Source organism: Podarcis erhardii, assembly GCF_964252035.2.
Source record: "Podarcis erhardii genome assembly, chromosome: 11".
NCBI classification, from domain to species: Eukaryota; Metazoa; Chordata; class Lepidosauria; order Squamata; family Lacertidae; genus Podarcis; species Podarcis erhardii.
Window position 1 is genome coordinate 47,449,094 of NC_138501.1, and position 16,376 is coordinate 47,465,469.

Sequence of the window (16,376 nt, forward strand, 5' to 3'; positions counted from 1 at the left end):
TCTGCTGATTGCTCCCTCTGGGCTACCAGAGCGCTGTGTTCATTTGCCACTAGAACTACCACAGCCCATTACTATCCACTCATGGGACTGAAATGCAAATTGCCTGCAATTTAAAGATGCGGTTTGCGGTGATTTAGAGGCAGGCAGACCTGTGCAGCTGGATAGGTGGGTGGAGGTATTTAGGAAAACTCGGCACTGAAACACAAGCATTTCAGGTTTCTCAAGACACCTAGTTTGCTTTTTGCAAATACCGTATTTTTTGCTCTATAAGACTCACTTTTTCCCTCCTAAAAAGTATGGGGAAATGTGTGTGCGTCTTATGGAGTGAATGCAGGCTGCGCAGCTATCCCAGAAGCCAGAACAGCAAGAGGGATTGCTGCTTTCACTGTGCAGCGATCCCTCTTGCTGTTCTGGCTTCTGGGATCCAGAATACTTTTTTTCTTGTTTTCCTCCTCCAAAAACTAGGTGCGTCTTATGGTCTGGTGCGTCTTATGGGGTGACAAATACGGTAATTTCTTTCCTTCCCAGTGACGGCGGTGTTAGAAAACGAGAGCATCCAGGGTCTGTCAGGCGTGAAGCCAATGGGCTACCGCAAGCGGACCTCCAGCATGGGGGACAGTGACAACTTCTACACCTTGGAGGCCATCATCCGCCAGCTGAACACATTCCACAGCGTCATGTACGACCAGGGCCTCGACCCCGAGATCATCCAGCAGGCTGTGAAGCAGCTCTTCTACATGATCAATGCGGTGGCCCTGAATAATCTGCTACTGAGGAAGGATGTCTGCTCGTGGAGCACAGGCATGCAACTCAGGTGGGCTTCAGGCCAAAGCACATGGTCATGCTTAGCCACCCATCCCAAAGGCTAAAATTCAAAAATCAGTTTAGGGGAAATAAGCATTAGATAATCCCCAGGGCTAGCTGGCTGAATTGGTCCTACTTGGGCCAGTGAGGAGGCCAGGGAGAATTAGCTGTGGAGTCTCAGAGCGGGTGATCTTCATAAAAGGGGAGGGGGAGGGAAGGGAAGGGAAGGGGAGGGAAGGGAAATAAAAGATCAAGCTGAATTCAAATTAAAAGCCAGGCGGAATAGCTCGGTCTTACAGGCCCGACGGAAGGAGGTTAAATCCTGAAGGGCCCTAGTCTCGTGGGACAGAGCATTCCATCAGGTCAGAGCCATCACTGAAAAGGCCCTGGCCCTGGTGGAGGATAGTCTGACTTCCTTAGGGCCCTCTAAACTATGGTTATTCATGGATCTTAAGGTCCTCTGCGGGGCAGACCAGGAGATACAGTCCCAGTTTTTCAGGAGGAAGAAGGGCAGTAGTATGCACTGCCTCACCAAGAAAATGTGGGAGCATTGTGTGTTTCTTCCCTGGTGCAGTAGCGCAATCATACCTGTTGCCTCGACTTTAGCTCATCTCCCATGCTGTGTAGATCATCTTCGGGAATCAGTTTCTACAGAGGAACACACCCAAGGGTCTCTTTTGCCTTGGGAAACTCAAATCTTCTCAGCCACTTTCAGAGGCAACCTGCCATGTTTGAAATATTTCCTCTTCCTCTCCCCCCCCCCTTTTTTTTTAAATTATGGCCTTCTTGTGTCGGTCCAGGTTTAACATCAGCCAGCTGGAGGAATGGTTGCGAGGAAAGAATCTACAACAGAGCGGGGCTGCCAAGACCATGGAGCCTCTGATCCAGGCAGCACAGCTCCTGCAGCTGAAGAAGAAGACCTCAGAAGATGCGGAGGCAATATGTTCCTTATGCACAGCCCTCACCACACAGCAGGTAAGGAGGTGAAGGGATGCATTGATTTACTTGTTTATGAGGTCAAAGTCTTAACAAAAGACTTGACAAAGCCAAACACAAGATTGTTTTGCTGTCCCAAAAAAACCCACCTACACCGCTTTTAAGCTCACAACATCCTTGTGAGATAGGTCAAGCTGAGAGAGGTTAAATAGCTTAGGGACGCGGGTGGCACTGTGGGTTAAACCACAGAGCCTAGGACTTGCCGATCAGAAGGTCAGCGGTTCGAATCCCCGCGACGGGGTGAGCTCCCGTTGTTCGGTCCCTGCTCCTGCCAACCTAGTGGTTCAAAAGCACATCAAAGTGCAAGTAGATAAATAGGTACCACTCCAGCGGGAAGGTAAACGGCGTTTCCGTGCGCTGCTCTGGTTCGCCAGAAGCGGGTCATGCTAGCCACATGACCTGGAAGCTGTACACCGGCTCCCTTGGCCAATAAAGCGAGATGAGCGCCGCAATCCCAGAGTCGGCCACAACTGGACCTAATGGTCAGGGGTCCCTTTACCTTTTACCTGCACGCAAAGACAGCCTCCAGCGGATTGAGTAGACAAGTCCAAAGTGGGTCCAGCAGTCAAGAAGGCGGTTTCTGCATGTGCTGTACAGGGAAGTGGGGGGGGGTAGATGGGGCTCATCAACCTGGGAAGGTAGCCCACTAGAAGAAGGAAAACTCTGATCCTAAACCTCTGCTGGCTTGAGGGATGTCTTTGGGAGAAGAAAAGGCTAAGGAGTAAACCCAGCACAAATCTGGAGTGGAGTCCCTAAGACGGTTGGGTGGCGCCTTGTACGCCTCCTTCTGGCAACTCCTGCATCCAAGCTGGTACCCAATGTCTTGCTTGGCTTTCCTTTGGACCACATCAGTGAGACTGAGAGGTGGGTCTTGTTGTCTGGGCAGCCCAGGACCTTCAACCACACTGCCCAGGCTTGCGTCCCGGGGAGGTCACCTTGGTGCTGCTAACACGGAGGTTTGACTTCATCCCCAGAGGTGCACTCTATTGTCTCTCAAGACAGATGGATGCAAGCCACAACCTTGAGGTGGCTGTTAGAGATGCCGTATCATGGATGCCCTGTTTTCTGAAGATTCATACATTATTTGTGCATTTCTGTGCACTGCTCTGGTTCACCAGAAGCGGCTTAGTCATGCTGGCCACATGACCCGGAAGCTGTACGCCGGCTCCCTCGGCCAATAGAGCGAGATGAGCGCCGCAACCCCGGAGTCAGTCACGACTGGACCTAAGGGTCAGGGGTCCCTTTACCTTTACCTTACTGGTGAGCTTGAAGGCCAAGCAAGAATTTGACCCTGAATCACTGGGCAGCTGTTGCAGATGTTAAGCACCTACTCCCACCTGGAAGCATCTAACCATCCCCTCCCCACCTAGGTTGGGTGCCCTGTTATCCTTGCAACTTGTAGTTACACCCTTGGTTCCTAAGTTTTCTCCCTCTTTCCTTGAGAGAGGTGGTTATGTTTTTTAAAATAAAGGGCAATGCAGGGAGCACTGCATCAATTCAGCTACTCTGTGTATGCCTCCTCCTCTAAGCCCCCGTCTTATTTTCCTGTCCACAGATTGTAAAAATACTCAATCTCTACACTCCCGTGAATGAATTTGAAGAGCGTGTGACAGTAGCCTTCATAAGAAACATTCAGGTGAGTGCTCCAACAGACAGGCATTGAGAAGTTCTATCTCTGCCTCACAGAAAAACCAACCAAGTGCGTTTTCTAAATGGCAGAGCTTTTAAAGCCTTGGTTCAGGAACAGATCACAGGGATACAAAAGCATTTATATTGCCTTTCTTTAAAAAAAACCCAAGATGCTCAGTTTCCCTCCCCTTCCTTCTAGTACCTTTTCTGTGCAGAGGCACACAAGGCTCCTTTACACCAAGTCAGGCAATTGATGTAGCCCAGTTCTATTTATTTCAAATAGCAATGACTCTCCACAGTCTTAGCTCAAGATCTTTCCAGGCCTTAACTCCTTGCACACTTGGGAGATGGAGACACAAGTAAGGAACCTGGTACCTTCCATGCATGCAAAGCCATGTGCTGTTGCTCCTGTTCTGCAGATATATATTGATTGTTGCAAAATGCTTCTATCACAGACAAGGCCAACAGTGAGAGGGTCGCCATGTATCTTTGACCTGTAGAAGCAATATTGGAAACATTGCCAGATTTCCTCCTGGCTTCCTACCTTGGAAAAAAATGCCCTTCAAGTCACGGAGGGCTGCAGATTTGGGAATGGTGACTTTCTGGAGGGGTTGGAGCTTTTCAGCATCCACAGCCACACATACCCTCCCTTCTGTGATTCTAATCTTTTGAGGGAAAAGAATAGCTGAATAATAGCTTTTCTTGGCACAAAGGTTTGGTTCCCATGACCCAGAGTCCTGGTATAGAATAATGGATCAAAATCCAATATGGTTGGCCATTTAGACCAAAAGTTTTACAATCAGGCACTTGATGAAAAGATTTGGTCTCAGGAGGTTTTTGGTAAATACGAACAATTCACCAAACAGTTCTTTTCTTTGGCTTTTATCTTGGAATCAGTCAATCCATTTGCAATATTTGACTGCTCAGTTGACTACCATGGCAACCAGATAAGTGTTAGTACTCATTCCCCTCTTCCAGCTGCAGAAAGCCAACTGAGGATGAGGCTGGTCTCAACCACACAGGTGTTCCAACCTGAACTCTGCTGCATTTTGTCTGTTTGCTGATGTGTGTGTTTTCTTCCCCATCTCCTTGCCCCCAATTTCTTGTAGGCTAATTTGCAAGAGCGGAATGAGCCTCCACAGCTACTGTTAGACTTCAAGTTCATGTTCCCTGTACTGTTTCCATTCAACCCATCTTCTCTAACCATGGACTCTATCCACATCCCCGCTTCTCTCGGCCTGGAATTCCTCAACAGAGTTTGAAGATACTATATTGACTCCCAGCCAAATTTCCTAAGCAAAAAAGCAAAAGTGGAATTTAAGGATCTCTTCAGATGTGGACCAAATGATGGTTGATGAACCAATACACTTTAGTGAATCAGTGCTGAATTGTATAGCATAAGAAATTAATCTTGTATTTTTGGTTGGATGCTTTTTGGTTTGTATGGAGGGGATTTTTTTGGGGGGGGGGAGGCAGATTTTGCTGCTAAGAATACTTGAAACAAGTGGGGGGTTTGTACCACTTGATACCATGCTAAAAATATTCTTTCCCTGCTGCCATTAAGGCACCAGCACTGGTAAATGGAAAAACTATTTTCATTTTCTTAGGTTGTGGTTTGAGAAATTCTATCTTGAAATAATAGAAAGAAGCCTTCATGACCGTGCATCGTAACGTCGTCCATGGTTATGGGGCTCGCTTGCACGTACTGAACTTCAATTTCTGCTGCTGCCCTTCATTTTTAAAATGATTGTTTTGGGAAATAAAGTTGCAGGAGGCCAAACCAAGAATTAATTAAGTAGTCCAAAAGGAAATTTAACTGGTGGAGGGAACCATGCTTTTTCCTTGCATCTGGGGCACAAGAAGATGGTTACAGTTGTTGTCCCAGCTCCATCAAAGGCAACTTTGTACGGACCATAACCTAGAAGCGGTCAGTGAGGCAGTTCCAGCCTGCCTTCATTATATTAAGTGGCCATAAATATTTTGTCCATGTGCCACACTGAGAAAGAGGAAAAGTCACGGACCCAGAAACCTCTGCAGGAGTTCGGCCCTATAATTACAGCTCCACTGCAGACTGCTGCAGGTTACTCGGACCAATCCATAATCTTTATGCCTCTTTTATCCTGTGAATATGTATGAGAACACATTGCTTTTACTGTGATTGTGAGAAAAGATAGATAGGGGTACAAGGTCCAAAATACTTCACAAAAAGGTCAGTTCCTTGTTATCATAGTTGAGTAGTCCTTACAGTTAGTAGTGGCAGTGCCAATCTGCAGGACAGATTCCTTGGCCATGTTAGGAATCATTGTGAAGTCAAGATACAGTCTGGCAGAGCTTCCATAGGACTGGCTGGGCAACCTGAATGGAAGGTTTGCCTTCAACCAACTTTGTGACTTGTTTCAAGTCAGTTATGGAGGGCAGTTGCTTCATACCATGGAAAAAGTTGTGTGATTGGGTAGCAAAGTGCTGGTTGGCAAGGAGGTCTTTTGGGAGAAATAGAATGAAATATTAGCACTGATGAGCTTGCATCGTTACCAACAATTTGAAGGAAACCAGAATGGTTAGGGAAATTATTTTAACCTCCTAACATGGCACTAATATGCAATAGCGTTAGCAGCACCACTTCCCCATCAGAGACTCAATTGCATAATGAAACATGGCTTAAGAAACTGGATCTGCCCGAGCTCAGTGCACTGACACACAGTGCTTTTAAATAAGCAAGCAATGCACTGGTAACCATGACTCGCCATTACACGCAAACCAGGAAACTATGGTTAATGGTTTCCAAACAACCCAGGATCTGGAAGCCAATGTTAAACCATGGCTTGGTATCCTGGCTTGTTTGAAAGACATTCACCATACTTTCTAGGTTTGCACATTATAGGAAGCCATGGTTAACTGCAGCTTCCTGATGTAATTCCCTGCCTGTGCAAAGGGAAGAGGGAAGTGGCTGCATGCGTATCCTCACTTACCAAGCCAGGATGTGAACGTGACCAGTGTAACAAATAGAAACTGTTTCACCAATATGGTTTTTAATCTTTGGGTTTAAAGTAAATAGCTTTCTCAACTCTCTATTGTTTTGACATTAAAGTGCACCTGCAATTCCTACCTATTCAGTTGTTTTCAAAACTATTAAGCTTTGCAAAGGCAACACTCAACCTACTATCAGATAGCATCAGAAATGCAGAACAACTTCCTGCAACTTGAACTTAGGCAGCTAGCCAATTCTAAGAGGGAGATTTTAACTGCTGCAAATTGAATACTCAGCTTGCGAAGTATCTCCCGTATAACAGAATACAGTTTTTACCAACGGACTGGTCCTAAGCATTCTGACCTGATTCAGAAAAGAACTGGAGTAATTGCCCATTTCTAGCAGGTGATGAGTCTCAAGGGTCACTGCTCCCTTTTTTAAAAAAGTTCAGCAGTCTGCATATTGAGGTACTGCTGATTCAGGCTACGTGCTCAACACCTTGCAGTATCGAGTCCTTGGAAGAACAACATGCAGAGAGAGGGAGGAACAAGTAAAGTCCGGCAGTCAACTTATACACAAAAATCATCTCGCTCACTCCACATTTCTAATGTGCACTTACAAATCCGCTGCTGCAACACTGCAGTGTATCGCAGTTGAACAGAGGTTATAATACAAAATGGAACTATTCTGGGGACCATGGTTTAATATAGCTTTTCATATTCCTAATTCATAAACCAGTAACTATGGCAAAGTAACGATTGCTTCAGCATGCACTTGAGACATTACTCCTTCAGCTGAATTTGCTTCAGTTCTACAGTGCCTTGAGCTTCTGTTTGGTAGTTTTTTTGCCCCTGCTAAAGGTGCCCAGTTAGGTTTCAGCCAGTCTCATGGTGGTGAAATTACCCAATAATGCTCCAGTCAAGGGAATCCTCCCCTGACCCCCCCTCCCGCATTGTTCCTCATTCACACCCTACTTGGGCATAGAAAGTGCCAGTTCTCATGGCAAACTTTGCCTCTTTCTCTTGCGACTTCCTGCATGCGGCAAACCAATGTTGGACAGAGCCTTTCCCCAGCAGTTGCCATGACTGACCCCTTGGGCTTAGGCATGCCAGCTTTGTGGGTTTGAAGCTTGATAGAATAAGGAAGCACAGTAAAGTATGTTGCCTTCACTGAACAAAGCCATTCTTCTCCTTGACCTTGGCAAACAACTTTCTTTATACCACAACTGTCTCTTTCCAGCATGATTGAAGAGATTTCCTTTGAAGTTTCTTTTTAAAATAATAAATTCCAGGCACTTCTTTTTTTCTTTAGCCAGTGCACAGTAATGGTCAATTAAATGACATAAAAGCAAGAATAGCATCATCCAAGCCACAGTCGGTACTGCAGCAGCCAGGTAATTTTCTTTCTGCATTATGTTCTCTTCCCAGGATCAAATCTTCCATTTCCCATACAATCAGCCTGAGGTTGGGGCACTCTGCCAGTTGTGATGAACGAGAGCATTTGCCCCCTTAAACGTCGGGGGGAGGTGAACTGGGTGACAGCTCCTGATTTCTCCAGTGCAATGCAGAATTTAGTCTTGTCCTGCACTCTAGACTAAGCAGAAAGTATGTGTTCACACAGTTTCTCTAGTTGCACCTGTTTCTGTGTATCCAGTTGTGCAATTTTTTAAAGTGTTCCAGCTGCAACTGAATCACCATCCATTGCTAACCATAATTCTAACCAGGTAGGCTAACTGAAAGGGAGCTGCAGAACCCACTTTCACAGCGACCCTAGAAAACGTATTTATAAAATGTGGCTAATGTTCTTCCTGAGGATAATGGTATTTCACTACAGCACTGCAAGGAGAATTTATTTATATTATGTATTATATCTGTGTATATTTTAAAAATCTAACTGTTAGTATAGAAAGAGATATGAACTGAGTAAATAACTGTAATATTTAACTGCAAAAGATTTTCAGAAGGATCTCATGTTAAATATATTTGATGTATGTAATTTTTATGTTATCTGTTTTTAAGATATCTTGGGACTTACTTTTTAAAAAGCCAATTCACTGGTATTGCCCTGCACAAACATGCCTTCTTTCTCTTCCTCATCAGCCATTTAAGTGTCATTTAAAACTCTTTAGCACAGTTCAAAAAGGTGGTTGGTGTCATTTATTTCATCATTTTAAAATATTTCTGATATAGTACTTTCCCACTGTGTGCCTTTTCACCATTATTCTCAATCACTATTTTTTTCAAGACTGAGTGTTAATAATTCTGGGGAAACCTTTAAATGTCACCAAAAATTGCCTTTGGAGTTGTAAGTAGACAGTTGACACTGGAAATTTTGAAGTAGACATGTTCAAAAGTCCATGAAGCAAGTTCAGTATTCACTGTAAACAATAGATGCAGTCTAGCAATTGCACAGAATCCAAACTGGGTTTAATGGCCTTTCCCCAAGCACTTTTCTAAGCCTCCACCCCATACATGACTTTTTAAAGGGAAATGTGTCCAAAAGTGTGGATGTGCAGACATTGATGCTTGCTCACACGCACCCCCTTTTGCTAACATGGAAAACCCTGCTTTTTAGGAACACACATTCATAATTAATCAGCACACTTATTAACAGCAAAATAAATTTTAAAAATGCATTCAGACCCATAAATTGAGAAGGGGGGGAAGAGAATGCAGCATATATTACATTCCTCATAATAAAGGGCAATTGAATGGGGATAGCAATCAAATTAGCAATGTTGAAGGTCCCCTAGCAACGAATAGCCCAGCATGTAACTTCTCTATACTTAGTCCAGCTAGTATGGGAAGAACACGTCACCAGTGAGCAACTTAAGGAATTTTTTCCCTGAGTCATTAATTCATAATTATGTGTCAGTTAAATTTGGGCATGGATCTTTTTATAACTATTGGAACTGCTCCCAGAGACGAATTCATGTGTGAAATTCTTACTGTAGCAATTAGCTGATGATCATGTGCTGAAGAAGCAGTCATTGATCACTATTCCATGAATGGTGCCATAGCTAGCAAAAAACAACAACCCAACACACTTTTGTTACTCCCTTCCTTCCAGCAATGAGATCGCGGGTTGAGAAAGGGGTGTTACAAAGATTTTCTATGCAGCAGCAGGAACTTATCAACTGAGGCTGGAAGAAATCTGCAGCCACTACCAGCTAGAAGGTAGACATCTCTCTTTGTCTATCCTCTTCCATCAGCAGCAGACTTCCAAAGAGAGAAGGAAGCATTTCAATTTCCTAGACTTGGCAGAAATCCTATAAAGTCACTGAACTTCTTGGGGCTGATTCCCACACTGTTTGGGTGGGTGCGGACTTGGTTTTGATCTGTGCTGGCTTTATTTTGTCACTTCTTTAGGACAAGGGTGACTAACCTGAGGCACTCCAATTCCCGTCAGCCCCAACCAGCATGCCAAATGGTCAGCGACGCTAGGAGTGGTAGTCCAAAAATAGCTGGAGAGCTACAGGTTTGCCTCCTCTGCTCAAGGCTTCAAATTACTGTACTATAATGCAATAAACAGGGGTTCACAACAGGGTGTCTGCACAACTTTATCATATACATGTTCAATGAACATGGACAGTTTGCATTGAATCTAAACCCCCAAAGCAAATTGGCTGGCTGTGCCCTTGAAACTAATTGTCAGAGTGGGCATTAGGGTGGCCCAACACCATAACTTTATTTATTGAGGGGAGACTGGTCAGACCCATACCCTATGAAAATCAACAACTGCCAGTGAAATCAGCTATTTGACTACACGATCATGCCTATTTAAAACCATGCTGCAATATTATGTGTGTACCAGGATTAAGACACTGGTAGCAGGCCATGGGTCCATGTGTTCCCTCTTTCCCACCACCTGTTAATCACATTTTTCTATTACATCAGTACCACTGCTAGTTGCAGCTAATGCTTAAGTAGGAACCTTGACTGTCACCAGTGGTCATACTGAAACAAAAGTTAAGGCCAGTGGAAATTCACATTGAGGAGAGGAGCACATTCACACAGCCTGCTCCTGAACTACTGAAACAGGATTAAGAGAACAGAAGCATTACGTTCCTATTGTCCCTTTTAAGATGTTATAGAAATAAAGTATGCAAGAATTTGCAGTGGCTTACCAGGCTGCTGCAAGCGTTTGTAAAGCTGTATTAACACGAAGCCATATTTCTTCCTCACGTCAGCACTACATCAACAACATGGACTTGTTTCTTATTGTCAGACTGCTAAACTGTAATAGGACTGTAATTTTAGTGGTCAGAACGACTTGGGATTATGGATAGCCAGCTACAATAATCCTATAACTGTGCCAATCAAAATATATTTTACAAGCCTGTTTACGCCTGTCTCCTCAACCCATTGGATTTTTATGTATTTGAAGGTGTAACAGAACAGTTTGCTTTCTGAATTAAGGCTGAATATTTTAAATACAAGCAACCAATAACATTCCCCTTGTTCAAAGAACACAAAGGCCTGACAGTAAAAATGGATGTGCAAAAGGGAAATAAGGATTTGCCTAGCAGAAGCCAATCCAGGATTTGCTGTGTGCATGCAGAATCTTAGTCACCACAGGTTGATAGGCCGGCTGCTCTGAAGGTACTTGAATGACTTTTGAAGGCAAGTCCCAAAAATGTAGATGAAATGATACTGCTGGTAAAAGAAATATTTTTCCATTTTGAACAGATCTGTAAACTACACTTTCTGTTTGTAGGAAAACAACAAATAGTCACTGTCCTTCAGCTGTGCATAAAATATTGTGAAATAAATACTTTGGAATATGTGGGAGGCTGTTGGGACTTATTTTCTAGTGCACTGCATTGAAAACGTCGTATTTGCATGAGATTGACAATTCCCGTTTCAAAAACGTAATCCTTCTCATGGGCAGAATTGAGGATGAGTTCATATTTTCAGAACGTACCTGGCTAGCTCTCTGACCCTAAACACATCCACCTGTGTTTTTGCCAGTAGGTTGCATGTCTGGTAAAGTATCAGTACACCATTATTTTTTTTAAAAAAAAATCAGATATATATATATAGAGAGAGAGAGAGAGTGTGTGTGTGTGTAAACAAATATATATCAGTTGAAGGGCGAGTTTGAGCCCAGAGCCAGCCAGATCCTGATGGCCCCAATTTGGAAGGATAGTGAGAGGATGGGAAAAATACCTCCTTTTATCCACGTCAGTTCTTCCCCAAAAGCATTTTACAAAAGGTTCTTATCTCTGCACTGCTCTATGCAAGAAATTTGCATCTTGCATGCACAGATACACATATCAACATCCCTGGTTTCATTTGGCAGAATAGCTAAGTACAAGCTGATAGGGAAATATATTTCAGTGTTAAACCTATGATGGCCCACAATGTATTTGCATACTGTTTTTCTTAAACAATTCTATCCTAGGAAATGGGAGGAACTCACTAACAACCTACGGCCAAGACAAGGCAAAACCAAACCAATAGCACACTATACTATTGGGTATCCTTTCATTACATTTATTTAAAAAACCAGCCTGCCATTAAACACTGTGGATTACTTGCATTTGTTTCATTCTCTGCGCGGCAGCTTGTGCTGCAGGATCCAAGGGCCACGTGAAGAAATCTGCAATGGAGAACAAATATATTTGTTAGTAACCATGATCCCTTGCTCCCAATGTAATTTTCTTGTTGTTGTTGTATTTTGCCGTTAATCCCTGTTGTAATTGCATTGGCATAGCTAATGTTTTTTAAAAAATATATTTTTTAAAAAAAATCAAGCAACAAAAGCCAAATAATAAAACAGGGACTTTATCGAATTTGGGAGACCACAAACTCAGAGAGAAAGCCTTTCACAAATGATGTAAGAGTTCTATTACTATGAGCAGTTAGAAGGGTAGAGTTACAACGTGGCAGCTCCTTGCAAGATGACATAAGACTTAAATGTTTCTCACCAAGAAAGAAGATTCCACCTAAACATTAGGAAGAACTTCCTGACAGTAAGAGCTGTTCGACAGTGGAATTTGCTGCCAAGGAGTGTGGTGGAGTCTCCTTCTTTGGAGGTCTTTAAGCAGAGGCTTGACAACCATATGTCAGGAGTGCTCTGATGGTGTTTCCTGCTTGGCAGGGGGTTGGACTCGATGGCCCTTGTGGTCTATTCCAACTCTATGATTCTATGATTCTAAGAGGATGAGAAGCTTCTGCTGTTTTTGGAGAAAAACCTGTATTCCGTGAAAAGTATTCAGAGGTAACTGATATATAAGTAAGTGTGCTTAATTTCTGGAACAGTTCAGCGCAAATGGGGTGTGCCTTGCTACAATGCTAGTCCTAGTCCAAAATAGGCACGGGCACAATTTTAGCTGCCCCACTGAATACATTCATGAGGCGTGGAGGTAAAAGAGTTCAATGTTTGGGATATTAACATATGTCAATAAAGATCTTAGCATTTGAAAGTCAGGAAGGTACCAATTCTTACACAGTGGGATTTAAAAGGTTTAAAGTTTTGGAATGGGGAAAGAGTGAGTTTCACAGAATTTTAGCATTGCAAGGGACCACGAGAGTCATCTAGTCCAACCCCCTGAAATACAGGAATTTTTGCCCAAAGTGGGGCTCCAACCCATGACTCTGAGATTGAGTCTTATGCTCTACTGACTGAGATATAAATGTGATAAATCTAGCCACTCCTGCAATGAGTCAGGTACAGTGGTACCTCAGGTTAAGTACTTAATTTGTTCCGGAGGTCCGTTCTTAACCTGAAACTGTTCTTAACCTGAAGCACCACTTTAGCTAATGGGGCCTCCTGCTGCTTCCATGCCACCGGAGCACGATTTCTGTTCTCATCCTGAAGCAAAGTTCTTAACCTGAAGCACTATTTCTGGGTTAGCAGAGTCTGTAACCTGAAGCGTATGTAACCCAAGGTACCACTGTATATGGTTCTACTCCGAACAGTCCTATGAGGGACCTAAGAAGAGCCTGTTGCAGCAGGCCAATGACCCATCTAGTCCAGCACCCTGCTCTCAAGAGTGGCCAAACAGATGCCATGGGGAAACCCACAGACAGAGCACAATAACCCTCTCCCCTCCTGCGGTTTCCTGGCATTCAGAAGCAACTCTTACTCAGGTAGGTAGTTTAGGCTGAGAGCGCACGACTGGTTCAAAGTCAGCCAGGAGGTTTCATGGCTGGGTAAAGAGCTGAACTCAGATCTCCCCAGGTTCAACACTCTTAACTACGACATATCCATAATATAGAGAGGCTGTGTTTAAATCTACTTAGCAACACTTAAGGAACACCTTTTGTTGTTCCTTAAGTTTCTTTTTGTACATCAGCATCCAACTGCATACTAGGGACATAACAGTTATTTCTTGGTCTCAGATGCCTTTGTTAGCACAAATTCCATCATTCAGTTCCACAGAACTCAGATTGCGCAGTGGGCTATTCATCACAGACCAGGAACGGCAACGGTGAGAGTTTTTCAAACTTGAGCATATGTACAAGTTAGATTAGAAAAATTATTCTCACTCCTGATCTAGTCCCTTTTTTCACCTTCCTGAGCCCCCACTCCCAGTGCAGAATCATATATTTTTTTAAAAATTGTATGTATGTATGTATGTATGTATGCATCTTCTCCCTATACTGAAACAGAGAGGAGAAAAAGAAGTAACATCAATAGCAAATTAAAACAAAATGATAAGACAGTGAACAGAGAAAAGCCTGGGATTGTTGATGCATAAGTTAAGGACTGCAGAAGCAGAGGGGGAAAGAGAGCCTTAAAACCCATTGCAGCAGGGCAAAGAAGAGGGCTTGCAAACAGGATCACTGAATCTACGATTCCCAAGAACTATGACAACAGGAGGCTGATAATGTTTTTTTCAGTATTTTACATAATATGCTACTGCTTTGGGAAGGTTGCATACATCTATTTCTGATATGCATAGTAACCCAAGAACAACAATGTGAAATGCTCCAGGTTCTTCATGACAGAAAAGGCATGAAACTGACAGCCTTGTATCTATTTCATTCGTGAATCACTTCCTATGAAGCATCTCAAAGTGATTTCATAATAAATGATAGCAAAAACATGGTCTAGTATGCCTTTTCACCCTCCACTAAAGCTCCCAGCTTCAGCTTGTCATATATATTATCTTGTTTCAGTGCATATTTATTTTGACAAAATATAAATGCCTCATAATGCACTGGAAACACTTGATTCTGTAAACAGCCATCCATACTGCTGCCTCCCCTTCACAAGAGGAGGCTGGGTGTTAACCCAGGCTGTTAAAAGAAACCAGTGCTACAAAACATCACAATTAGGTTCAACCCATGAGATTAGAAACAGCATTTGGGCCTCTATTGATTGCAGTCTGCGATTGTTGGCTTTTTTTCACCCCTTTGCATTTTTAAAAACTTAATTTAGCAATCTATCCCTAGGAATGTAGGAATATGTCTTATACCAGGTGTTTGTATGTAGCCTAGGATTGTCTCCTCTGATTCAGAGTCCCTCACAAGGGTCTTTCTCATCACCTTCTTTCTACCTGACCCTTTTCAACTGAATATGCCAGAGATTGGACCTTGAGACCTTCTGCAGATAAGGCAAAAAGTTTACTATCTTTTGAGGAAAGAGTGCTTGTTGAGCAAGACCCTCCCAATAAACTATAATTGCACAACACAAATTTGCTGGTATGTGACTGAACGCCACCCAGTCGGGAAAGGCCAAATGGATTCAATGAGATCTCTGATGGATCATATCCAAGATCCATCTATCCCACTTCCCACAGTGGCCTATCAGATATGCCAGGAGGCTACAAGCAAGGGGTGTAGTATCAGCCCTCTCGCTTTTTCTCCACTGAGTGGCTTTGCATGCCCGAACAAACTCTGTTTGGGAGGCTCACTATGAATTTTCCAAAAACTGTCTATAAACATTTAAGAAGCAACAGAAATTAGCTAAAGGAGAATATTCAAGCAAAAACCGCAGGATGATGTGCTGGTATATTACAAGGGGGTTATTACCTAGTAAGGTAATAACATTATTAGGACCTACAAACGATCACAAAGATGACAAAGCTTTTGAGTTTTGTGCTTTGTTGTTGCTGGCATCCGTCTGCCTTTTGAGATAATGGAGGAAGTGCGCCTTTGGGAGTGAAGTCAAACCGCTGGAAAGTTACAAGCGCTGCTGTGGGGAAGATGAAGCTGGGGAAGATGAAGGCGGCCAGTTTCGCTGTTACAGATGTACCATTTCTTCTCTCTGCGCTCCTCCGAGCAGCCATTCCTTGACTGGTGAATGCTATGGATGCACAGCCTGTCTCCTGGTGTGTTGATGTTGCCAGCCTCCACGTTGTTTGCAGACATCTTATTTGCTTATTTACTATCAGTATTTATCCTGGCTGCCCAATGACATAGTTGTTTGGGAGACTTGGAGAGATAAAATGATAAAAGGTACATGGTTCAAAACTGATGGATTTGCATGTTTGCTCACTCCTTTGGGGCTCCTTGCAGTTAGAGACGCAGGGAGGAGGAATCCTTGAGACGTATGCTGGCTACACACCATAAATCTAAAGCACGCATCCCAAAGAATCCTGGGAACTTTGGTTTGTTAAAAAGTGCAAGCAATCACAGGTCTGTGAGGAGCCAGAATCCACCACCAACTTTGGCGGGGGGGGGGTGGCAGTTATTGTTTTGCTTTTCTTGTTTTAATTATGCATTTTGTGTTATTATCTATGCAAAAATCTCCAAATGAATCTAAACTTCAATGCCTAAAATCCCAGGTAGAGGACAAGGATCCTGAGATCACATTAAGGGTGTACAAATTCTGTGCAATTGCCATAAAACTTAGGGAACAAGCTGCGCTATCATAATGGTTAAGGTATTAAATGATAATTTTAGGTCATATGTTAATGACTAAGTTTTAATTTATATATTTTTAAACTGTTGCTATATCTGTATTGCCCCTGTTATACCTAATTGCAAAATCGTGTTTTATGCATTCCATGATTTTGTATGTGGGCTGG

The 16,376-nt window shown here is 43.3% G+C and overlaps 1 protein-coding gene and 1 long non-coding RNA gene across 4 annotated transcripts in view; one reads left to right on the forward strand and one right to left on the reverse strand.

Moving 5' to 3' along the window:
- MYO5B (myosin VB) overlaps nucleotides 1-11,182 on the forward strand; it is a 296,838-nt gene extending 285,656 nt beyond the window's left edge. For all 3 annotated transcript variants that reach the window (XM_081881337.1, XM_081881338.1, XM_081881339.1), the window contains 4 exons: nucleotides 529-814; nucleotides 1,605-1,779; nucleotides 3,356-3,436; nucleotides 4,539-11,182. In XM_081881337.1, the coding sequence (XP_081737463.1) occupies nucleotides 529-814; nucleotides 1,605-1,779; nucleotides 3,356-3,436; nucleotides 4,539-4,691 (695 nt within the window). In that variant the 3' untranslated portion in view covers nucleotides 4,692-11,182. The remainder of the gene's footprint in view (nucleotides 1-528; nucleotides 815-1,604; nucleotides 1,780-3,355; nucleotides 3,437-4,538) is intronic.
- Nucleotides 11,183-11,871: 689 nt separating this feature from the next.
- On the reverse strand, nucleotides 11,872-16,333 carry LOC309352887. Its single transcript, XR_014161447.1, has 2 exons — nucleotides 15,410-16,333; nucleotides 11,872-11,998 (listed from the first exon to the last, which is right to left on the reverse strand). It is a non-coding gene; the product is annotated as an uncharacterized lncRNA (long non-coding RNA).
- Between the last annotated feature and the right edge of the window lie 43 nt (nucleotides 16,334-16,376).